Below are 25,838 nucleotides of genomic sequence, written 5' to 3' on the forward strand. Positions count from 1 at the left end.
TGACCTCTCACTCGGGAGGCGCTCAGCGCGGAGTTAAGAGCTTCGTGTGAGGCGGGGACGCTGAAAAGGGGAAGGCGGCCAACACCGAGCCATCGCTCGGGTGATCGACGGGAGGGAACGGACCCAGCGGAGCGTGGAGGAGAGGACCGAACGGAGAGCGACGGCGGGCTCAGCAGGCACCGGAAACGCGTCACTGGCCCGGGGCCCCGTCCAGTCAGTGTCCCAAAATGGCGCCTCTGGACCTGGACAAGTATGTGGAGATAGCTCGGCAGTGCAAATACCTCCCGGAAAACGACCTGAAGGTAAGCAACTGGCGCATCTCCCCCTTCTTTAACCCAATTCCCGCCCTCCTGACCAGCCACGCCCGCCTTGACTGGCGGCTAAACTTATGCGAGCTGTCAAATTGAGGCTCTGTCTCGTATTTGGGGGCCTTTTCTCTCTCTGCTTCGAGTTGTGCGCGGCTCATCTGTTCTGGGACGTGTTATTAATATAATACGGGGCAACTGGCTCTCTGTGCCGACCGTTAGGCTGTGGCCCTGGGCTTAACCCTGATTAAAAACACGGCAAGTGCCGCCCACCCTCGCCGGCCGGTGGTACCGCCAATGAACAGCTTCTCCATCTCCACTGGTGTCTCTGAAGATAACAGGAAGTCATGATTCGGTGGCTAAATTTGCGCGGAGACTGCCGGTGGCGAACGGATGGAGAAATAACGTCGTTTTTTTAGGATGGCTTGGAGATGTTAAGTTAGCTGGAAGGCTATGCCTTGTTGTTCTGGAGCCTTTCATTCCGCTGTGTCCCAGAGGCGTCCACTCTTGTTTTTGATTACTTTGAGATGGATCTACTTTGTTGCATGTTCTATCCATTCAGAAGTAGCATTAATGTTTTGATGGCTGGAAGGTTTTCAGAATTGAATTGTGACAATTTCTAAGTTCTTCGAAGATCTTGTCATTTAGAATTCTAAACACGGCAAAATTATTTAAGTTTTGTTTTTGCATGAAAGCACGAAGTAACACCAATACACCACTTGCACCTTGCATTTGGCGTGGTAGAACCTTCAAAAATCCAATGCACTGGAGGACAAAAAAACACTTGTTGACTACGACATTTCATTAACTGGTTTTGTCAAGCCTCTAGCAGTTAATTGATTCTTTCTGTGATTACCACATAAACTCTAAGAATAGGTGAATAAACATTGTATCTCAAATAAGAAAGAGAAATTGACTTTTTTTACAGTTGCTCCAGTTGACGTTTTCCTAATTCTCTCAGTGGATGATCGCTGCAGGAGTAATTCATGACAACTAGTCTTGTCCAATGGAAATCACTAATTAGCAAAGGCTTGGTTATGTAGCGCCACTCTGATTTTGGTAGGAAAATATATTTTACACATGCACACAATACAAATACGTGTACTTAATTTACTTGACTTTCGCCAGACAGTCTTTTCAGTAATTGAGAAATTAATCAAATTATGTGCAAATAAAAATGATGTGCCTTTTCTGTAGCATGTGATTTCAATTGTGATCATATGCTTAATGATGTTCACTTACAGTGAAATTCCACTTCTAAATCCTTAATAGCCACATGTAGACGATGGCATGTTGTGGAATCACGTTGCATAGGAAGTCTTTAGGTTACCTAAATGTGTGCCAGCTCATTCAAAACCATTCCAGAGATGCTTGACCAACCATGTTCTTCTCCACAATTATGTATTTAATTCCTTCCTGTAGAAACTGAATCCACTACCTCATTAGGCAATGCACTGCAAAATCCCAAGCACTAATTCCATGTGAATAGGGATGTTTTTTTCCTTATGTCATCTTCAGTTCTTGAGTCAATGAGCACATATCTATTAAAGGTGATGACTAACCAGTTGGCCAGTTGAAATTGTATCTTTATTTACCACTCATTTGTGCTTTGGTTTTGTATGCAAATACCTTTTCTCGCAATACCCTCTGACTTCATGAAGAACACCAGTTCCTTGTTCACTTAACAGTAATGCCTCATTCCTAAAAACATTTTTGTAAGAGTCTTTCTGTATCACCCTGAAGCCCTGGTATCAATCCCAAACTACAGGACCGGATTTGATACTTGCATTGGAACCAAACAAATATTATGTATTAAGTTTATCTTTTGGAGAGCTCCCCTCTCCTCCCCCACTCACCATCAAAAACATGACAGTCACATCTGTGAAGATCCTTGGAACCAGGGCTGTAGAGTCAGAGTAATTTTGGTGCTGCTGGATTTGAAGTCAGAATCGGATACACAAAAAATCAAGGAGTCGGGTGTTTTGGGTATCGACTCCACAGCCCAGGGCTGTGGAGTCGGAGTCGGAGCAATTTTGCTTTGGAACCATCATCTTGAGGGACCTTAAGTGGGGGGGGGCCACCATCGACTCCACGGTCAAAAAGGCCCAACAGAAGATGTACTTCCTGCGTCAGCTGAGGAAAGTCAAGTCAAGTCAATTTTATTTGTATAGCACATTTAAAAACAACCCACCTTGACCAAAGTGCTGTACATCAGTTCAGGTACTATTAACGAACGTACAATGGCACACAAACATAACAGCACATACATAAACAGTTCACAGCGCCCCCTCAGAGGGCCTCAAACGCTAGGGAGTAGAAATAGGTTTTGAGCCTGGACTTAAAGGAGTCGATGGAAGGGGATGCTGTTCCACAGTCTAGGAGCTGCAACCGCAAAAGCGCGGTCACCCCTGAGCTTAAGCCTAGACCACGGGATAGTCAGTAGCCCCAAGTCGGCCGACCTGAGGGACCTGGAGATAGAGTGGTGGGTTAGAAGATTTTTGATTTGGGGGGGGGGGGGGGGGGGGGCAAGCCCGTTTAGGGCTTTGTATGTGAATAGGAGGAGCTTGAAGTTGATACTGTATCGTACTGGGAGCCAGTGGAGAGAGGCCAGAATCGGGGTGATGTGGTCCCTTTTACGGGTACCCATCAGGAGTCTCGCTGTGGCGTTTTGGACCAATTGCAGGCAGGACATGGATGATTGGCTGATCCCAGTGTATAGGGAGGGAGTTGCAGTAGTCTAGGCAGGAGGAAATTAATGCGTGGATGATTTTTTCAATGTCATCAAATTGGAGGAATGGTTTGATTTTAGCTATGGTACGAAGCTGGAAGAAGCTGGCTTTTACCACAGCATTGACTCGCTTGTCAAACTCTAATGCACAGTCAAATATCACGCCAAGGTTTTTGACATGTGGTTTGACTATGGAGGATAGGCTTCCAAGGCTGCCTGTTATCGTTTTGATGGAGTCGGGGGGAGGGGGGAGGGGATAGGATGACCTCAGACTTGCTCTCGTTTAGTTGAAGGAAGTTCTGTGCCATCCAACATTTTATGTCCTCAAGGCAGTTCATGAGGCTGATTAAATTTGACCGGTTATTGGCTTTCAGGGGGAGATAAAGTTGTGTGTCATCCGCATAGCAGTGGAAAGAAATGCAGTGCCTTTGAATGATTTGGCCGAGGGGGAGCATGTTCAGAGAGAAGAGAATGGGGCCTAGGATGGAGCCTTGTGGAACCCCGCAGGAGAGGCTAGCTGGGGAAGAGGAATAATTGCCTATGTTGATGGAGAAACTCCTATTTTTGAGGTAGGAAACGAACCAGCTCAGGGCAGTGCCATCAACGCCAACCCCGTACCGGAGACGGTCAATAAGGATGGTGTGGTCCACTGTATCGAACGCTGAGGTGAGGTCGAGAAGGAGCAAGATTGCACGGTCGCCGGTGTCGATGGCGAGAAGCAGGTCGTTGTGTACCTTCAACAAGGCAGATTCTGTGCTGTGGTGGGCCCTGAAACCTGACTGGAAACTTTCCAGGATGGTATTTTGGTGTAGGTAAGGCAGTAGTTGATTTAGAATTACCTTTTCAAGGACTTTTGACAGGAATGGCAGTTTGGAAATGGGTCTGTAGTTGCTAGGCAAGGTGGGGTCTAGGTTAGGTTTTTTCAGGAGGGGCTGGGCCATTGTGTGCTTGAAACAGGTTGGAACTGCCAGTGGCCAGTTAACTGTTGATGATAGAGAGGATGCTTGGACCGGCTACTGCAATGACATCCTTCAGAAGGGCAGTGGGGACAGCGTCAAGGGGGCAGGTTGCCGGTTTCATAGTGGAGACAAGCTTTGCAAGGGAGGATAGAGTGACAGGTTGGAAACAGTCCAATTTAGATGAACAGACCAGTGAGACAGCTAGGTCACGGGTGGGAGGGGAAATATTCATTCTAATGTTCTCAACTTTGCTAGTGAATAATGTAGAGAATTCTTCGCACTTAGCAGGGGACCCAACTAAGCTGGTACTGGGGGCGGGACATATGACAGAGGTAATAGTGCTAAATAGGACCTTGGAATTATGAGAGTTTTTGGAAATAAGGTCGGAAAAGTATTGTGCTGTCGCAGACTTTACTGCTTCCTGGTATTTGAGAAGATTGTTTCTCAGAATTTCGAAGGAAATTTGACACTTATCACATTTCCACCTCCGTTCTGATTTTCTGCACTCCTTTCTTAGGGCTCTGGTGGTGTCTTTGAGCCAAGGCCGACCTTTGGGCTTAGGCATTTTCATTTTAAGAGGAGCAACAGAATCCAGGATGGAAGAGCAAGTGGTATTAAATAAAGAGATGAGATCCTCAGTGCTGAGATGGGGGGGAGAAGCCTCAATAGTGCAGATGTTGGGGGCAGCTATGAGAGCCTCGGAGAACTTACTGGCAGTCAGTGAGTTTATGTAGCGGGAGTAACGAACAGGGAGATGAGATTTGGCGGGAGAGAAAGGCAGAGATGCATCAAATATAATAGCGCTATGATCCGACAGACAAGGCTCAATAATTTCAATATTACAGATTGGGAAACTGGACGATAACACTAGGTCGAGTGTATGGCCTAGTTTGTGAGTGGGTCCAGTGGTAAGTAGAGTCAGATTGAAGGACTCAACCAGGTGCATAAATTCACTCACAAGAGGCAGCAAACATGAATGTTAAAATCACCAAGAATCATGACCCGGTCAAATTTGGGCAAAATATTAGAGATAAGATCAGCAAATTGGGTGATGAAATCCTTACGCATTTTTGGTGGGCGATACACAAGAACAATTAAGAGGGGATAGGCTAGGCCTACTTTAATTAGTTGCACCTCGAAACTGGAGAAATGATCAGCGTTCAGGAGGCGGCAGGTGAAATGTTTCTTAAACACAGTGACTAGGCCCCCCACCGCGTCCGGAGAGCCTCGGCGAGCTGAAGAAGTTACAGTCATCAGGACAGAGTTCCACGAGTGGAGCAAGCTCACCAGGGTTAAGCGAGCGCGGGGAGGTTCTTCAGCTTTTCCGAGGTGCCCACGCATTTACTCCGCCTCCTAGCGCGGTTCGTATGGCAATGGCTTTATGGCCGGGCCCGCACATCTACTGGTAGTTGAGCGAGGAGCGATCGTTGAGAGAAGCTTTGTCCGGGACCTCGAATGAAGAAGTCGACGACGGAGGCTCGGATGTTCAGGAGTGTTCGGCGTTCGTAGGCCAAAGTGGCTCGCAGAACACACGGATGTCTAGGTGAGCGACGACGGGCAGCCAGACACAACGGCGCGGCCATCTTGTTTTTAGGAAACACAATCTGCCACAGGAAATGATGGTCCCGTTTCATCGAGTCTGTCCTTGCCTTCTCCATCATGATCTGGTTTGGCTCAGCCACCAAGCATGATATCCAGAGGCTGCAGCGAATTGTTCAATCAGCTAAGAAGGTGGTTGACTGCAACCTCCCCCCACCCCCACCACCCATCGATGAATTGTACACTGCAAGGGCCAGGAAGCGAGCAGGTAAGATCATCTCTCACCCTGGCCACAAACTCTTTGAAGCACTTCCCTCTGGAAGACGACTCCGGACTGTCAAAGCCGCCACAGCCAGACATAAAAACAGCTTTTTTCTACGAGCAGTAGCTGTACTCAACAGCCAAAAGTCTGTAGCCTCCTTTTGCCCTGGTATTTTATTTAATTCTTCACATGTTTAAATTGTAATGTTTTATTCTTAATTGTTTACTGTATGTCGTGCTAGCACATGCGAGCAAAGCATCTAGCCAAATTCCTTGTATGTATACATACTTGGCTAATAACATATTTTCAATTCAATCTTCTGGCTTTGTGCTATCATATCCCACCTATGACTTTAATGGTGTTGCTACTGCTACTTTAAAGATTTGCACATAAATACCACAGGTGTGTATGTTCTTACACTGCTTTGAAAATTGTGCCATTTTAGGTTGCATTGTTTCTACTTGCAAAAATATTATTACCTTGTACTTTATTGTGGTTTTTATCAGTCACATATCCTTTCATTCTACCTTCCTGCTAACTCATAATTGGTGCAGATGAAAATAAAACATTGCAAAGATTAATAGGTTAAGCCATCGGGTGTATATCGCGGCAGAGAGAATTCATTTTATACAAAAATTAGGTCATACTTTTTTGATCTAAAAGAATAGAGTACTTTCTAAATGGCACAAGACGAGAAGCAGCAAAGGTTCAGAGACATTTTCTCACATGGATTATTGAAGTGAAGCAGGCAGGTACTCAAGATAAATCTATGACTGAATCCCTGTTTCTTGAGGACTAAAATATAAGATTTATAACTCCATTAAGTTTGTACATGGAACATGGACATGGGAAAGTTTTATATCAAGAATTAGAAAAACAGTGATCTTGGCGTAATGCTGTATAGATTTACCAAAATGATAACTGATTGAAATTATTCACGTGAGAAGCAATTCTGCAAACTATGGCTGATTCTTTTAATTTATGGGATCTGAAGCAAGGATGGCATGAGCTTGCAGATCAATCTTGTCCTCAGCGAGTTAGTTGCTCCTGTCATATATATTCATATATTTTTAAATGCACCCTGTAAACACTGCCCTCTGATCCCCAAAAGCTTGTCTAATTGATCCAAGGTCCAAATAATTTGTTTCTATCAGAAACAGTGGCCTAGTGGGCATGTTACTCAGCCCATAAGCCACTGTTTATCTCTGCTCTATTTTCTATCACAGTAAAGAAACATGGCCCTCTATTTCATGGGTTTCAATTTTGTAACAAGACTAATACTTGCTTTTTCTCCAAGATAATATTTACAAAAATGATGCACTCCTGAGAAACAATTTATGTGAAATTTCATAAGATAAAGCACCACAGTAAAGCCAACCTGCCCTGGTCTCAGTCACCCTCATGCTTGTATCAAAAGATATTAGCAAATTAAATACAGCTTGATCCTTAAATGCATGCTGCTTTTCCTTTAGTCTATAATTTTGCAAGTCGCTGTTAAACTTTTACCTGGATCATTGCATTTAACTCTTCCACTAATATTAAAGTTGTATTCAGATGTATGCATTTTTTTATTGACCAAGTATGCAGCATTTACACTTTTTGTCTCGTTTACTCCAAGACTTTGTTGTGCTGCTATTCAAAAGGTTGTTGGTACATTTGTAATTTTTACTTTACCTATGGCAACTTTAGATACATGGCACCAGGTGAGGTGTAGGAGAATATTCTCTAGTTTTATTCCCTTGCCTTCTGGGGATGAGAACTGGATAACATAATAATCTCAACACTGCTCCTCCACTGTTTCATTAAACATTTCTGGATTAGGATTACATAGAATGAATTTGAATCTTTGTGGTATCTTGAGAATGTAAATTTTCAATTGGGGGGATGATAGAGGGGGAGAGAACATCATAAAATGCCTGTGGAGCATCCTTTTAACAGAGCTGGCCTATATATGCTTGTCCTAAAGAGGTGATCTTGCAATAATTGGGGTAATTAATGTCAGTGTGGAGATGCTTGAACCACATAAATTATTTATTTCATGTGCAAATGCACAAAATGTTTTTTTGTCCATCCAGCACTTTCCATCTAGGAGAATGGGATCATATGAAGAGTGTTTAAGTCTCTCCACACAGATCCATGGGTCTGGTTGAGTGGATCAATCAGGGTTTTTTTCTGTCCCACTGTATATTTTTAAAATTTGTATTTATTTTTCCTTTTCCCCTGGATCCCCTGCTAAACTGTTGGCACTATTATGCACTGTACTTAAAATGATACAAATGACCAAACTTCATTTTCCAAAGATGAAGAAATGTTTAAGTGATTTGCTGCTGCTTTTAAATGCTAAGTTGTGCACTGAAGATGTGGTTGGAATTAGGAGTTTGTTTAAAATGTGGAAACATTCTTGATTAGGAAGGGTGTGGGAGGGTTATGGGGCGAAGGCAGGGAATGGGGTTGAGAGGGAGAGATAGACCAGCTATGATTAAATGGGTAAAGTAGACTTGGTTGTTAGTTAGAATGGCCTAATTCTGCTCGTAGAACTTATGAACCTATTGTAATTCTGTGGACAAGATTGCTGAAATTCAGAAGAGGATTTTAGTTCATTTTATGACTATCCTTAATCAACGGCTGTTGGAATTTTAGAAAAGTTGTATTCTTCCTGTGCTTTATTTCAGCCTATCACAGATTTACTAAATTATAGTAATGATTGTGATTTGCTGCAGTTATAGACACAATGCTGAGTTTATCAAAAACGTGGTGTCAGTTAAATGCTCCTCAGCGCTTATGATTTTCTGTGTTTAGATGTGACCTGCTTTTCCTGCCAATGCTGTGTAAAATTACTTATTGGCTGGTTCCATTGACTGGACCAGATAAGATGGTAGATAGTGTAGTGTTTTCTAAACAAGTTTGTTATAAATTGGTCTATCATATTCTGTTGGTTGTCAAGTAAACTAGCGATGCATGACATTGATTATAGTCCACTCTTTTGTTTAAGATTTGATTTTTTTTAAAATGATTTTATCATATCAATTTAGAATAGAATCTAGAATAGGATTCAAGATTATTTTCTTTGAACACTTTATAGCTGGTTTTGACATACTGGTTGTATCAAGAAGTGTAAGTGTCTTGGTAAATGCCGAAGAAGCTTGAAGTAGGCAAATAAGTTTACTATTACTAAAGCTTCACATGAGGAGAAATACGGGGGATCTTGTGCATTTGTGTAATTCCATCAGTTAGGATTTTTAGTCTAAAGTATTTATTCTTCCAGGTCAAGAATGTTTAATTAGTAATATGCACTGAGACAGAAAGATGACATTTTTGCTTTATGCAGCTTTTACAGACACATTAACACAATTTATTGTCTCATTGTTTATTGTATATTTATGTTATGTGGGGTAACTAGACCATAATAGGGGAGGAGATGTTCTTGAACCTAGTGGAATGAAGGTGGGCGCAGAAAATGGCATATATTTCCCGGTCTATCACTGGTATTGGAAGTGCTGCATCAAAAAGGCAATGATGCTAATGAGAAAGACCCACACCACCCTGGCTACAGTCATTGCACTGTACCATTGGGAAGGTACGAGCCCGAGAACCAGGCAAATGGGATGAGCCCAGTAATGGCAAAAGGTGTGAGATAAGGATAGAAGGGGTGTGAGATAAAGATGGAGGTGGTGGATATTGTGAATCCAGAGGAAGGACTATAGGTAGAAGGGGAGAAATGGAGTTTCAGGCGGGGCACAGGAAGAGGGGATCCATGTTCTCCAGAGATGTTGTCTGATGTGCTCCAGAACATTTTTTTGTAAACCAGCATCTGCAGTTCATTGAATCGTCCAGACCATATAGTTCAAGGAGATGTATATAGTTCTGTGCTGAGGTTGGATTGTGGTTAGGGTTGCACAGTATGGTTCAAGAACTTGATGGTTGGTGGGAAGAAGCTGTTCTTGAACCTGGAAGGTAATGATTTATAGAGCTGAGTCATTGAGATACACAGCACAAAAACAGGCTCTTCGGCTCAACATGCCTTCTACCTATAGTCCTTCCTCTGGGTTCACAATATCCACCTCCTCCATCTTTATCTCGCATCCCTTCTATCCTTATCTCACACCTTTTGCTATTTCATCACTGGCCTATCAACCCAACCGCCACCTGCAATCTGACCAAATTAGCTTACTGGGCTCATCCCATTTGCCTGGTTCTCGGGCTCTTGTACCTTCCCAATGGTACAGTGCAATGACTGTGGTGTGAGTCTTTCACATTAGCATCGGACACTTGAATTGACCTCTTATATGCTAAGGATGAATTCTCGATCTTCCCAATTGCCTCGTTGTGGCCTTTGTGACCTCTGCACTTTCTCTGTAGGTGTAGCACTATATTCTGCACTTTTATTTATTTTATGTTTGCACTACCTAATGAACAAAGTTATGATATGACTGGCGGGGATAGCTTACGTTTATCACAGTATCTCAATACAAATGCCAATGATGAACCAACACCACTACCTTTGAGTGTCAAACTGCTGATTTTATGTTCAAATAACTGATAGATCACATCTATTAAAAAAACTCCAACATTCAAAATCAAATTGGATCATTGTTGACCTCTTAAAGCCTGAGTAAAAATTATTTGGAAATTAGAGATGTCAACTTTATTAATTGATGTATTTTATTTTTTAGCGACTCTGCGACTACGTATGTGATTTGCTTTTGGAAGAGTCTAATGTCCAGCCAGTGTCTACACCGGTTACAGTCTGTGGGGACATACATGGACAGGTAAATATGCACTGTTTAGAAATTTGCTATTTATTCCAGACTTTGTGGGTTAGAATGCTAGCTTTGAAACTGTAAGCAGCAATGACTAATGGCAGCTACATTTTTGTTTTGAATCAATTTTACTCGTCTAAAGGAAACTTTATATGAATCCATGTCAGATATTTGTCGTCTTCAAGTGAAGAAATTAGTGCCTAGAAATGGCATACTTTACTTTTTGGTTTAGTGTATTCCAGGAGAGATCCTGTCATTTCTCAATGGAACAATTTTCCCCAGCCCCCAAAGAGGTTTAGTGTTTTTTTTCCCCTTGTCTTCCTTTGTGCCGTTTGAGCAGGGTCACAAAAATGAATACACAATTTGCAAAAAACAAATGACTTCCATATTTAACAGCAGAATTTCTACTTCTGTGCATTCTTGAACTAGTATATCAGGGCAAGTGAATATCCCGCACGTTCTATCCAGGCATTGGGAGTGCTTTTGTAAACATATGACAAGATTAGTCATAGAATCATAGAGCTTTAAACATGGAAACCAGCCCTTTGATTCAACGTCCATGCCGATCAAGTTGGCAATCTGGGCTCGGCCCAGTGCCTGCATATAGCCCATATGTCTCCAAATCCTGCCTATCCATATATCCAAATATCTTCTGAATTGTATCTGCTTCTATGGCTTCCTCTGCCAGCTTGTTCCAGATATGCATTACCCTCTGAGTGGAAAAGATTGCTCCAACAGTCCCAGTTAAATCTCTTTCCCTATCTCCTTTAGTCTATGCCCTATAGTTTTAGAATCCTCTACCCTGGACTGTTTGTGTGAGTGTTCACTTCAAGGAGGCCCTCAGCCTCCAACTTTCCAAAGAAAAACTCCCCATCCTTACCCTGTAACTCAAGCCAGCAAGTCCCTGCATCATCATAGTGCATCTCCAAGTGCTGGAGAAACTCAGCAGGTTGGCATCATCTCAGAAGGGAATGGACAACTAATGTTTTGAGTTGGGACTGCTCTCCAGATTTCTTGTAGTGAGAAAGCTGGAAGAGGCATAGCAACAGGAGAAAGCCTGGTAAGGGATACATAGATACACAAGTGACTGCTTGACCTGCTGAGTTCCTCCAGCAGTTTGTGTTTTGACTTTAGCATTTGCAGTTCCTTGTGTATCCATCCAAGTGAGTCTCTTCTGCACCCTTTCCAACTTGATAACATAATTCCTACAGCTGGACAACCAGAATTGAACACAGTACCCCAAGATGGTCTCACCAACAAGTTGTGATGTTATCAATGAAGACAAGTGTGTTAAATGCTACCTTCATGACCCTGTCCACCTGCACTGCCTCTTTTGGGGAACCATGCACATGGACTCTCAGACATTTATATTCTGCAACACTCCAGGGCTCTAACATTTACTGAGTAAGTCCTACCCTGGTTTGACCAACCCAAGTTCAACACCTCACTTTTCGGAGTTAAATTCAATTGCCGTTCCTTGCCCAATCTTTCCAATGGACCAAGAATTTTTACATATTGAAGGTTTACTGCAAATTACAAGCTGTTTACAAGATGTGAAAACTGACATTGGTGTTGAAGTTAATCATTTGAGCGTGTAATTTGTGGTGACGCTTCTGAATGACGACATGGCGATGAAAAGACCGAATGTGCACTGTACAACCAACAGTTCTCTAAGCGCTTTGGATACGTTTTCTGTTTGGAACATGCAATGTGTTCAAGTCTATGTGAAAGAAGGAACTGCAGATGCTGGTTTAAACCGAAGATAGACACAAAAAGCTGGAGTAACTCAGGGGGACAGGCAGCAGCTGTGGAGAGAAGGAATGGGTGACGTTTTGGGTCGAGACCCTTCAGAAGGGGTCACTTAGAGATGCACGAGAATGATACAGGGTCTCGACCCAAAACATCACCCATTCCTTCTCTCCAGAGATGCTGTCTGTCCCGCTGAGTTACTCCAACTTTTTGTGTCTATCTTCATGTTCAAGCCTATAATTGACAAATATATTTGGAATCTTTCTGCAGTTTTATGACTTGGGAGAGCTGTTTAGAACTGGAGGACAGGTTCCTGACACAAATTATATTTTCATGGTAAGTATTTGAATTCCTTGAGTTTTGATTTGGTTGTAAACTTGAAGGTTAATCTTGTAGTTTATAAAATTGGTAGTGCATTTTTTATAAACAAATCTCAATTAAAATAGAAAAAAAGATTTGGGAAGGGGTGTGGGTTGGTGGAGTGAGCAAAGCCTATACACAGTGTATCTGAATATCAAAATTATATATTTTTAAAAGCAAAGCAGTACATGGATGAAATCTGAAATTAAACAGAAAATGCTGGAAGGGTTTGGATTGAATAACATCTGTGAGAGAGACGTCTGTATTTTCTCCCCATCCTGTGAACAGATGGTGCCTAACTTTCCAGCAACTTATTTTCATTTCAAATTGGGTGGGACAGTGGTAGAATCGCTGCCTTACAATTCCAGAGACCCGAGTTCGATCCTGACTATGGATGCTGTCTGTATGGAGTTTGCACTTACTCCCTGGGTACTCCAGTTTCCTCCCATTCCTAAGATGTGCAGGTTTGTAGGTTGATTGGCTTCTGTAAATTGTCCGTAGTGTATAGGATAGAACTAGTGTACGGGTTAGCAAACTAAACAAATTTATGAACTTTAGGCATATTATTTTGGGATGCCAATACAGTAGTTATGTTACTGCTTTGGAATTATGTGCTAATATTTGTATTTGGAGTAGTGTTGCCTGCTTCCCAGTCCCATGCATTTTAAATGTCAAGTGGGATGAATTATTTACTTCCAATATTTTTGTAAATCATCTTGAAAGCTAACATCTTTACCATTTTAAAACAGGGTGACTTTGTGGACAGAGGGTACTATAGTCTTGAAACTTTTACCTACCTCCTTGCATTGAAGGCAAAATGGCCTGATCGCATTACACTCCTCAGAGGAAATCATGAAAGCAGACAGATCACTCAAGTCTACGGGTTCTACGGTATTGACTTAATACCTCCTTTAAAGTTGTAAAGTTTTGAAGGAATTGCATTGTTTGCTGGAGGCAAAGAATTTATCAATTATTTAGACAAACTCCATATTTTCCATGTTAAAAAAAATCTGACACTTGTTTGCTTTAACAGATGAATGCCAAACGAAATATGGAAATGCTAATGCCTGGCGGTACTGTACCAAAGTCTTTGACATGCTCACAGTCGCAGCTGTAAGTAATTTTTTGAGGCGTACCAGAGATGTACTTGATAGAAATTCAATGTGATCTTGACATTGATAGCAAAAGACTTGTTAACACTAGGGGGCACTGCCTAATAGAAGGAACCAAACTTGCTGGCATTTCCGTTGAATACTTATCAATTTGTCAGTTAAGGCACAAGGCAGAGAATATAAATTTTGAAAAAGGTCTTCACAAAGTTGTGTGATTCCAAAATGTATTGTCTCTAATACCTCGTTCTTTAAATTTTCTTGCCTTCCCACAGATGGAAATTGTGGTTCCATTTGATTTTGTGTTCTGTAAGAATTAGCTAAATCATTCATGTTCTTAATGCTGAATCTATTTTAATGGCTTATTTGTGTGGTGAAAGATGGGTGGTTTAAAGACCCAAGAAAATAAAATACTGTGTACTATTACATCTGAAATATTAGAATTGCATTACCAGTAACCTCCATTTTGAAATTGGGCATCTTTTCGGCAAATCTTAACAGCTTCCTCCTGTGGATGAAGTGTACACCTTCATTTTTTCATATTCAACGTACACTTCCAACATGATTGCATCACAAACAGTGAATGGTCAGAGAAAATATTGAATGTACAGGAATGTTTGAGACGCCCAATAGGAGTGAATTTGTCTTGCAACTAACATGTGTTTTACTTCTACTACTTTTATAGTGTCATTTAATGTTGTGAAATCTGCTTGGAAAAATTGGGAGGGGTAATGAGAAGAGGAAAGAAACGGACATGAATGAATAAAACTAGATGACTTGAACTGGATTAGAAGTTTATAATTTGAGGAGAAATGTAACAATGGGGGAGAATTCTAGAGTGCGTATTCAAATGATGGAAAAATCTAGCTCATGGGATCATCAGAAGTTTTACAGATAGTCCCCGGTTACAATAAGAGTCTGTTCTCCGGACTGTTTGTTAGTCGGAAAAATTACAAGATCTGTGATCGAGGAAAACAAGCAAGCGTGGGAAGAATAGCCCCCAGCGGCCTCACTGACTCAGTAAGCCTGCTCAATACTCCCAGCTGTGCTGGGTTTGACCCAGTTCCCAATTTGGTAGCACCGGAGGAGATGGGGAGAGAAGGCATCCAACAATACCCTATTTCAATCCAGCAGAAGGTTCCTCGTCCTAACCTTTCACCCCATCAGTCATTGCATGCAACACATCCTCCGAAATTTTCGCCACCTCCAACGGGATCCTAACACCAGTCACATCTTTCCATCTCCATCCTTTCCGCCTTCCACAGAGACCGTTCCCTCCGCAACTCCCTGGTTCACTCATCCCTTCCCACCCAAACCACCCCCTTCCCAGGTACCTTCCCCTGCAACTGCAGAAGATGCAACACGTCCCTATACCTCCTCCCTTGATTCTGTCCAGGGACCCCAACAGTTCTTTCAGGTTAGGTAGAGGTTCACTTGCACCACCTCCAACCTCATCTACTGTATCTGTTGTTCAAGATGTGGACTGGGCGATCGTTTCACTGAACACCTTCGCTCAGTCCGCCTGATCTCCTGGTTATTAAACACTTTAATTCTCCTTCTCATTCCTACACAGACCTTTCTGTCCTAGGTCTTCTCCATGGTCAGAGTGAGGCTAAATGCAAATTGGAGGAACAGCATCTCATATTTCGCTTGGGCAGCTTACCACCCAGTGGTATGAATATTGATTTCTCTCACTTCAAGTAACCCTGGCATTCCCTCCCTCTCTATCCATCCCCCACCAAAGTTGCACCAGCTTCTCGTTTTCACCAAACAAACAGCAAACAATGGCCTGTTTCCTTTATCATCATTACTTTTTTTGCATATCTTTTATTCATTGTCCTTTATCTCTCCACATCATTGTCTATATCTCTCGTTTCCCTTATCCCTATCTAGTCTAAAAAAGGGTCTTGACTCGAAACGTCACCCATTCCTTCTCTCCAGAGATGCTGCCTGTCCCGCTGAGTTACTCCAGCTTTTTGTGTCTATCAGAAGGTGCCTATAGTACCACAGTTGCTGATAACCCCCCCCCCCTCCCCTTCCTCACTGGTCTCCCAAACGCTTGCTTGTACATGTCCATCGGTTAGGCGTCCATAACCAAGTAAGGATGTGAAGTATGGCAAACAATTAGTAAGCTATGGTAGGGCACTGCCATTGTCATTGTTGATGAGCTGGTATGGCAGTGATGCCATTATAACTCTGTGTCAACCTAAAGCCATCTATTCACTTTCTCATAATGTAGACTAATTTACTTCCTGTAAATATTTGGCTTTAAGTGCAGTCATTCGTTTAATAAAAGAAAGGAAGAAACAGTAATTTGCTCATTTCATTTTGCATAACAATATTAATGTGCACATGCTATATCATGCATGTACTTTGGGAATAAATTAAACTGTCTTAATCTTTTATTTACTCAAAATGCACTAGATTTCGTAATTAGTTTTTGTGGTCTGAAGGTGATATGTTAAGACGACATTGAGCAAGTTTATGATGTTGCCACTTTTGGGCAAGGCCTGGTTTAGGAAGTCAGTGATCTCCATCTTTTGAATCCAGAGTGAAAAATAATGCGTTAAATTGTTTGGCCCACGTTTTGAAATTCCACTGAAATGCCTGTTTCATGTAGTGCACTACATAATTATGGAATGAACAGCTAATGATAAATTAGAACTGTGGTCACAATTTATGTTTTGCAGCAAAATAACGTACAGATGTAGCTAAAATATTAATTCTTGTCAACATTTTAGTTTAGAGATACAGCGCGGAAACATAAGGTCATACGTGATAGGAGCAGACTTAGGCCATTCTGTCCTCAAGTCTACTCCGCTATTCAATCATGGCTGATCTATATCTCCCTCCTAATCCCATTCTCCTATCTTCTCCCCATAACCCCTGACACCCGTACTAATCGAAACAAGCCTTTTGGTCCACCGAGTCTGCACTGACCTGCGATCCCCGCACATTTACACTCTCCCACACACACCACGGACAATTTACATTTACACCGAGTCAATTAACCTACAAACCTGTACGTCTTTGGAGTGTGGGAGGAAACCGAAGACCTCGGAGAAAACCCACGTGGTCACAGGGAGAACATACAAACTCTGTACAGACAGCATTCATAGTCGGGATCGAACCCGGGTCTCTGGCGCTGTAAAGCAGTAACTCGAGCACTGCGTCACCATGCTGCCCTCTGGAACTCTGACAAGGAAAGAATTGGAAATGCAATTGAAATATTTCATGTCCTCGGTACCTCTGATTTACTTTCTTTTTCTTCCAGCATGATATGTCCTGTCCAGTCTTGTTCACTCTATACTGCGTGAACACCCCTCACCAAGTCCCCTTCCCCATACTCTCTGTCTGAGAAAGGGTCTCGACAGGAAACGTCACCTATTCATTTTCTCCACAGATGCTGTCTGTCCCGCTGAGTTACTCCAGCTTTTTGTGTCTATCTTTGGTTTAAACCAGCATCTGCGGTTCCTTTCTACGCCCCCTCACTTTACTGCCCATAGTCTAGGATTCCCTCAACAACTTTACCTCACAGTGCTTTAAAGTTCTTCCCATGTTTCAGATCTCGTGTTTTCATTTCCTCCTTTGCCACAACATGCATTTTTCTCATTATGCCCCTTGAGATTCTTGGATTCGTTTTCAATATTAAAAGCATTACATCATGAAAGTTGTTTTTGACAATACTCTAGACGCTTACAAGGCACAAATTTAGTAACATGATTCAAAATAACTTGGTTAGTTGATAAATATGTTATTCAGGTTGCGAAAAGGGGGTTAGAAATGACACAACTCTTTCCCCTTTCCCTTTGCAATGACATGCCTACCTCTGGCTTTGCATTTCACTCCTCTCTGTATCTGACCCCCTTTGTCTCCTTTTCATTTCTCTCCTTTGTCACTTACTCCACCAATCACACCTCACCCTTCTGTATATGCCCATCACATGCCAGGCTTTGTCCTGCCCCACCTCTTTCTAGATTCCCTTCTAATCCAATCAGTCTGAAGAAGGGTCCCAACATGAAATGTCATCTCTCCATCCAATCAGTCCGATCCTCCAGTACTTTGGTCTTTTGCTCAAGATTCCAGTAACTGCATTCTCTTGTGTCCCCATACCTTTATAGAAAAAAAATCTTCTGAACTACTGTTGTCTAATGGGGTGACAGGCTGTTGGTTAATGTATGATGGGGATGCTGGGCATGTTGGAAGAAAAAATAGGAACCTACTTTCAAAGGAAAGAATAAAGATGTGGATAATTTTTGGAGAAATTAGTATTCATAACTACCTGAAAATCTAATTCTAAAGAGAATAATTTTTTTTTCATGTATACTAAAACAAAACCAAGTAATTTGGTCAACACAAAATGCTGGAGTGATTAAGCAGGTCAGGCAACATCTCTGGAAAAGAGGGTTTTTTTTTCTCCAGGTAAAAAGTGGTCCCTTTTCTCCAGAGATGCTGCCAGACCTGCTGAGTCACTCCAGCATTTTGTGTCTATCTTGGTATAAATTGGCATCTGCAGTTCCTTCCTCCACACCAAGTAATTTGGCAATGGGAAAGACATTTAAAGCCAAACTAAATGCTCCAAGTCTCAAGCCATTTTAATTTGCCAATCGCTCCCACCAGATAAGGTTGCGGTTTACTGTTTTTAAAAATTCTAATGAATCTATATTTTTTTAATTGGATTGCTCTTTGAAGTGAAGGGAGTTTCAGGACTCTATAGGAGAGAGAGAGAGAGAATGGGTTGTTTTTGCATTCCTATCAATTTCTGCTACAGAGAATGATTTGAATGGCTTGTTTTGTGCACCTGTTTAAAGTTTTGCAGATAAATCTTTGGAGCAAACTAACTTTAAAATCAATTTGTATTTTTCCCTCTCAGTTGATAGATGAACAGATATTATGTGTGCATGGTGGACTCTCTCCTGATATCAAAACCCTCGATCAAATTCGAACCATAGAGCGTAACCAGGAGATCCCACATAAAGGAGCCTTCTGTGATCTCGTATGGTCAGATCCTGAGGATGTGGACACCTGGGCTATCAGCCCTCGAGGAGCAGGGTGGCTTTTTGGAGCAAAGGTTACCAATGAGGTAAGCTGTCAACCACAGACTGCTGTCACATTGAGGAGTTAAGCAAACTTTATATTAAATGGTGGGTGGAATACAATCATAACTTCATACTGCGTTTCCAATATTCCATATACTGTTTATGTCTTTGTGTGAGATATCAGCAGTCTTTTGACTTGATTTAATTTTAGTTTGAAGTTGGAAGATCTGACCATTTAAAGGTCATCTAAAGTATAACCTTTCACAAAAGGGTTTGGTATTTACTCATGTGACACACGTGTTTAGAATGAGGGATTTTGTTTCCCCTTGTTCTTTAATATTTTCTCTCCACCTTGGGCTTGTAAATTACACGCACATTTACTGCCATCCTGGATAAAATATTGTCTTTAAATTAAACTTTATGTGTGATGTAGTGGTACTACTTGGAAATTGCTCCTGAACATGATAATAATACAAAATATACCATGAGGTTGATGATAACCAGCTGGTACCTTGGTCTAAAAAGGCCACTTCAAGCTTTCCCTAGTTCCTGGTCTTTTCTTCAGTAATGAATGCTAAATTGAGCTGTGCTTTACTGTCTAAGTTTGGTATTTCACTGAAATATAATCTGAACAATGGCCAATGTTTTTGTAGATTTTAACACTTTTTGGAAACCTTGTTTTGTTTTTGTAGTTTGTCCATATCAACAACTTGAAACTAATCTGTCGAGCACATCAACTAGTTCACGAAGGATATAAATTCATGTTTGATGAAAAGTTGGTGACTGTATGGTCCGCTCCAAACTACTGCTATCGCTGTGGAAATATTGCATCAATCATGGTCTTCAACAACGTAAATTCAAGGGAGCCAAAGCTATTTCGGGCAGTTCCAGATTCAGAGCGTGTAATTCCACCAAGAACAACAACACCTTATTTCCTTTAAAATATATTTCGTTTCTGGTCAAAATTTTCTTAGAATACGGTGTGCACAATGGACTGTAAACATGTGTTGTGTAGAAAAGATTCAAGATGTAGAATTTCAACCATTCTATCAAATTTTAAATGCTAAATTGAATAAAGTGGTCTAAAGGGCTGCCTTTTTCTTGTTTTTAATGCTAGCAGATATTGAGAAGCTGATTTATGTGCTCCAGTAATTAAAAATTTGTACATTAAAATTGTATTGATCAGTTTTCAAATTTCATTGTATTTTAATATAGTAATATGGTAACTACGACTCTCGTGGGTTAAATATTGGAAATAAACTGCTTTATTATTAAGGAATGTTTACTGCCCTTTCTGAATTTTAAATGGTTAATGTGATCTTAAATTTTTGGGAGCGTGGTACAATTACAGAAGAGTAATTTGTATGCTGAAGCATGAGGCCTGGTACTTAATTAGACTATTTAATGTGCAAATTTGGCATTTAGTGGTGCAAGTTATTTGATACTGTTTTTAGAACATTTATATTTGGACTCTTTAATATGTTATCTGGTGTTAATATCTGAATATTTTAAGCTTCATATCTGACTAATTTATCAACAGTATTGAAGTAATTAACAAATCTAATTTGTCATGGATTTGTAAATCTTTCTCTTATTCGTCAGGCAATTCTGAGGTTTGACTCTTTTAAGGCACCTGACCATCCACTGAACCTCCTTTCACATTGGGGGGTAAAGATATTCATAGGCATAGAAGCTCATCATGTGATTTGTTCAGATTGCCACTATACGGTTGTGATCAGTGAATCCTGGCAATCTAGTCCACTGAGAGACAATTCATCTGACACTACCTGATTTCCTTTTCTAAGAAAGTTACCTCGAAATATTGTGTTTTTTTTAAATGAGATTTTGTTCAAGTGGAATTAAGAAATCTTGTGCATTTCTGAAAATTGGACTTGCTCTAATACCTTTCTATGTGCTATGTTCTTGCACTTGTAAACTTTGCTCTGTGGTGGCACTTTTTAAATTTTAGCCATGTAATTATTGTACAGTGAGTCCCAGCTTGGTGTATCTTCATAAGCTGATTGTTTCAGTGCACTATTGTGAGAGGAAATCACTTGCCACTCACCTGGAGAACAGGATCTTCTGCTGGTGTCCAAGGCAACTGTGAAACTCTTACCCAGTAGCATTTACAAATGACAATCTTACAAAGTTGTGCTGGGACCAGAGCATTGTCAGGTGTTCTTGTGGTCTGCCCAGCATGGAATAATTTGGTACTTTCTGCCTGTCCTGATTTTAAAGAATGACTTTCAAGCTGCAATGTGGAAGAGCTGTTGGAATTATAACCCAGCGGGGAGGGGAGAAATTTGAGGAGGGGAGACTTACGAGTTAAAAGTTAAGATTGTGCACAGATTGAACCAAACGTTCTGCTGTATTTTCAAAACTAACTGGAATTAAAAAAATAAAATAAAAGACTGCCATTCTAATCTCAACGTGGATAAAATGGATCTGGAAAGACAGTTTTGCTTAGATTTTTGATGATTGACTATTTATAATTTAGCTTGTGAGATTGCTTGTGTTCCTTTTATAACTTGCTAATTCTGCATTGTATTCAATTTGCAATGGGTTTGAACAAAAATGCACTTGAAGCCACACTAATCTACTTTTAATTTAGTATCCATAACGTGTGTTGCGATATTACTTTCTCATGACAGTTTTGTTATATGACGATCATGGGTAACCTGTTTTATAGTTGTGGAAAGTATAGACTATCATATATATTGGTGATTTTAACAACATGCTTTGAGGTGTGAGGATGTCTTGTTTGGATGGTATTCAGATATCGCAGCTTACAATACAATCACTTGTGGTGGAAACTGGTTCCAGAGAGAATTAGAACAACTGTGCTGAAGCCCAAAATTTCATCAAGCGTCGATCAAATACTGGTTCCCCTCTGCAACAATTAACACTTGTACCTCTGAACAATTTATCCTCCACAGTGGTGCATTAGTAGGTGCACGTTCCCTTCATTAAAATTCTTGCAACAATACAATCTACCATATAGGATTTGATCCAAGATTTATTCTCCATTACGACTTCTAACAATTGTTATGGCAAACACAAGGAGCTTGCTGGAGACAAAGATTAGATCTGCATTATTTTGCCCCATTCACGCCTGCATTTGGAAGAGAGTGGGAAATTGGGGAGAATCAGGGTGGCTTTGTCTATGGGATGTCATGTCTTGCTAACTAGGTTTATTGAGAAGAGGATGAAGGTAGTTAAGGATAGGGCAGTGGATGTTGCCGACATGGATTTTAGTAAGCCAAGGTATACTGAAGCGAAAGGTCCATGGGATTCATGGAGACTTGGTAAGTTTGAATCTGATCTGACTTACCCACAGTAGACAGAAGGTAGTGGTGAAGCGGTTTTCTTCCAGCTGGAGGTGTGTGACTGGTGGTGTTTTGCAGGCCTTAGTGATGGGACCTCTGTGTGATGTTTATGAAAACATAAATAAATATGACCGTGCAAATAGGTCGGTTTGTAAGTTTTCAGATGGTATCAAAATTGGTGCTTTTGCAGGCAGTGAGGAAGGCTGTCGAAGGAAGCAGCGATATAGATTAGTTGCAGATATGGGGGAGACCTGGCAGATGGAGTTTAATCCAAGCAACTGAGGTTTTGATCTTGGCAGTCAAATGTATGGGAAATTGTACTGTTACGGGTAAGACCTTCAGCATTGATGTACAGAGGGATCTTTGGGTCTAACTCTCTGAAAGTGACAACACTGCTCGATAGTGTGGGAAAGAAGGCATGTCACATGTTGCCTTCATTGATCGGGACATTGTGAATATGAGTCCGGAAATTGAGATGCAGCTTTATAGGTCATTGGTTAGCCTCCACTTGGAGTATTGGCTGCAGTTCTTTTTGGAATGATGTGGAGGAATGATGTGGAGGTTTTGGAGAAGGTATGTAGAGGTTGCTGTCTCTGAGTGCTGCCTGGATTCGAGGGCATTAGCTATAAAGGAAGATTGAGAAACTTGGATTATTCTCTCTGGAGGACATGAGAATGAAGGGAGATATGATAGGTTTATAAAGTGTGAGATGTTGCAGGTTTCCCAGAACCTTGCTGTAGATTGGTTATTTCCTACTAACCAATTGTAGCGCTTGTTAGTAGTTGCTCCGCCTAATATGCGATATATATTACAATAGACAATAGGTGCAGGAGTATGCCATTCGGCCCTTTGAGCCAGCACCACCATTCAATGTGATCATGGCTGATCATTCTCAATCAGTACCCCTTTCCTGCCTTCTCCCCATACCCTCTGACTCCGCTACCCTTAAGAGCTCTATCTAGCTCTCTTGAATGCATTCAGAGAATTGGCCTCCACTGCCTTCTGAGGCAGAGAATTCCATAGATTTACAACTCTGACTGAAAAAGTTTTTCCTCATCTCCATTCTAAATGGCCTACCCCTTATTCTTAAACTGTGGCCCCTGGTTCTGGACTCCCCCAACATTGGGAACATGTTTCCTGCCTCTAATGTGTCCAACCCCTTAATAATCTTATGTTTCGATAAGATCTCCTCTCATCCTTCTAAATTCCAGTGTATACAAGCCTAGTCGCTCCAGTCTTTCAACATATGACAGTCCCGCCATTCCGGGAATTAACCAAGTAAACCTACGCTGCATGCCCTCAATAGCAAGAATATCCTTCCTCAAATTTGGAGACCAAAACCGCACACAGTACTCCAGATGTGGTCTTACTAGGGCCCTGTTCAACTGCAGAAGGACCTCTTTGTTCCTATACTCAACTCCTCTTGTTATGAAAGCCAACATTCCATTGACTTTCTTCACTGCCTGCTGTACCTGCATGCTTTCTTTCAGTGACTGATGCACTAGGACACCCAGATCTCGTTGTATATCCCCTTTTCCTAACTTGACACCATTCAGATAATAATCTGCCTTCTTACCACCAAAGTGGATAACCTCACACTTATCCACATTAAACAGCATCCGACCACTCGCACAACCTGTCCAAGTCACCCTGCAACCTCGTAGCATCTTCCTCACAGTTCATACTACCCCCCAGCCTTGTATCATCTGCAAATTTGATAATGGTACTTTTAATCCCTTCATCCAAGTCATTAATGTATATTGTAAATAGCTACGGTACCAGCACCGAGCCTTGCGGTACCCCACTAGTCACTGCCTGCCATTCTGAAAGGGAACATTTATCCCCACTCTTTGCTTTCTGTCTGTCAACCAATTTTCCATCCATGTCTGTACCCTACCCCCAATACCATGTGCTCTAATTTTGCCCACTAATCTCCTATGTGGGACCTTGTCGAAGGCTTTCTGAAAGTTGAGGTACACCACATCCACCTGTCAATTTTCCTAGTTACATCCTCAAAAAATTCCAGAAGATTAGTCAAGCATGATTTCCCCTTCGTAAATCCATGCTGACTCGGAACGATCCTGTTACTGCTATCCAAATGCGCCGCAATCTCGTCTTTTATAATTGACTCCAGCATCTTCCCCATCACTGATGTCAGACTAACTGGTCTATAATTTCCCGTTTTCTCTCTCCCTCCTTTCTTAAAAAGTGGGATAATATTAGCTACCCTCCAATCCACAGGAACTGATCCTGAATCTATAGAACATTGGAAAATGATTACCAATGCGTCCACAATTTCTAGAGCCACCTCCTTAAGTCAACCTGGGATGCAGACCATCAGGCCCCGGGGATTTATCAGCCATCAGTCTACCCAACACCATTTCCTGCCTAATGTAGATTTCCTTCAGTTCCTCCGTCACCCTAGGATCTCTGGCCACTAGAACATCTGGGAGATTGTTTGTATCTTCCTTAGTGAAGACAGATCCAAAGTACCGGTTCAACTCGTCTGCCATTTCCTTGTTCTCTATAATAAATTGCCCTGCTTCTGTCTTCAAGGGAGCCACATTTGCCTTGACTATTTTTTTCCTCTTCACATAGCTAAAAAAGCTTTTACTATCCTCCTTTATATTATTGGTTAGCTTACCCTCGTACCTCATCCTTTCTCCCTGTATTGCCTTTTTAGTTATCTTCTGTTGCTCTTTAAAAGAGTCCCAATCCTCTGGCTTCCCACTCTTCTTTGCTATGTTATACTTCTCTTTTATTTTTATGCTGTCCTTGATTTCCCTTGTCAGCCACGGGTGCCTCTTACTCCCCTTAGAATCTTTCCTCCTCTTTGGGATTAATTGATCCTGCAACTTCTGCATTATTCCCAGGAATACCCGCCATTGTTGTGCCACCGTCTTCCCTGCTAGGGCCTTCTTCCAGTCAAATCTGGGTAGGTCCTGCCTCATGCCTCTGTAATCCCCTTTGCTATACTGTAATACTGACACTTCCGATTTTCCCTTCTCCCTCTCAATTTGTAGAGTAAAACTTATCATATTGTGATCACTGCCTCCTAATGGCTATTTTACCTCAAGTCCCCTTATCAGATCAGGTTCATTACACAACACTAAATCCAGAATTGACTTCTCCCTAGTAGGCTCCAGTTCAAGCTGTTGTCAGAACCCATCTCGGAGGCACTCCACATACCCTCTTTCCTGGGGTCCATTACCAACCTGATTTTTCCAGTCTACCTGCATGTTGAAATCTCCCATAACCACCGTAGCATTACATTTGCGACATTACCAAGAGCTTGCTTCGGTAGGGCAGTTGGAGTAGCTGCCCTAGTCGCTGTGTCGTCTTGCAGATCAATGCTGTAAGTGGACTTTAATAAATGTGTGTTGCATTTTCGACGTGTGTACGACTCCACTCATTAAATGGTGTCAGAAGGGTCCTTATCTACTCTGTTCATGGTTATCGGGTTTTGTTTTTTTACATTTGTTTTATGTGCCTGTTAACTATCCTGGCAAACTCGTCTCGCTGTCCTAGTCCACTGATCTTTGACTCTGACATTGCTGAACGCTGGTGCCTTTTCGAGCAGGACTACACTCCGTTCGCATCGAGCATCGCAACGATCCTCCAGATGTTCATGCTTCCACGCTGCTAAACCTGGCTGGTCCTGAGGCAATGAAACGTGCGGACTGTTTTACTTTTCAGCCTGCT

At 41.6% G+C, this 25,838-nt stretch overlaps 1 protein-coding gene across 1 annotated transcript; it reads left to right on the forward strand.

The window, feature by feature from the left end:
- Positions 1-5: 5 nt before the first annotated feature.
- Positions 6-25,495, forward strand: ppp6c (protein phosphatase 6, catalytic subunit). The gene is made up of 7 exons (XM_078426346.1): positions 6-302; positions 10,467-10,562; positions 12,573-12,638; positions 13,412-13,553; positions 13,696-13,775; positions 18,645-18,854; positions 19,503-25,495. The coding sequence occupies exons 1-7, from the start codon at positions 228-230 to the stop codon at positions 19,749-19,751; spliced, it is 918 nt and encodes a 305-aa protein (XP_078282472.1). The 5' UTR covers positions 6-227; the 3' UTR covers positions 19,752-25,495.
- Positions 25,496-25,838: the final 343 nt, after the last annotated feature.

This window comes from Rhinoraja longicauda, chromosome 31, assembly GCF_053455715.1.
Source record: "Rhinoraja longicauda isolate Sanriku21f chromosome 31, sRhiLon1.1, whole genome shotgun sequence".
Lineage (NCBI taxonomy): Eukaryota > Metazoa > Chordata > Chondrichthyes > Rajiformes > Arhynchobatidae > Rhinoraja > Rhinoraja longicauda.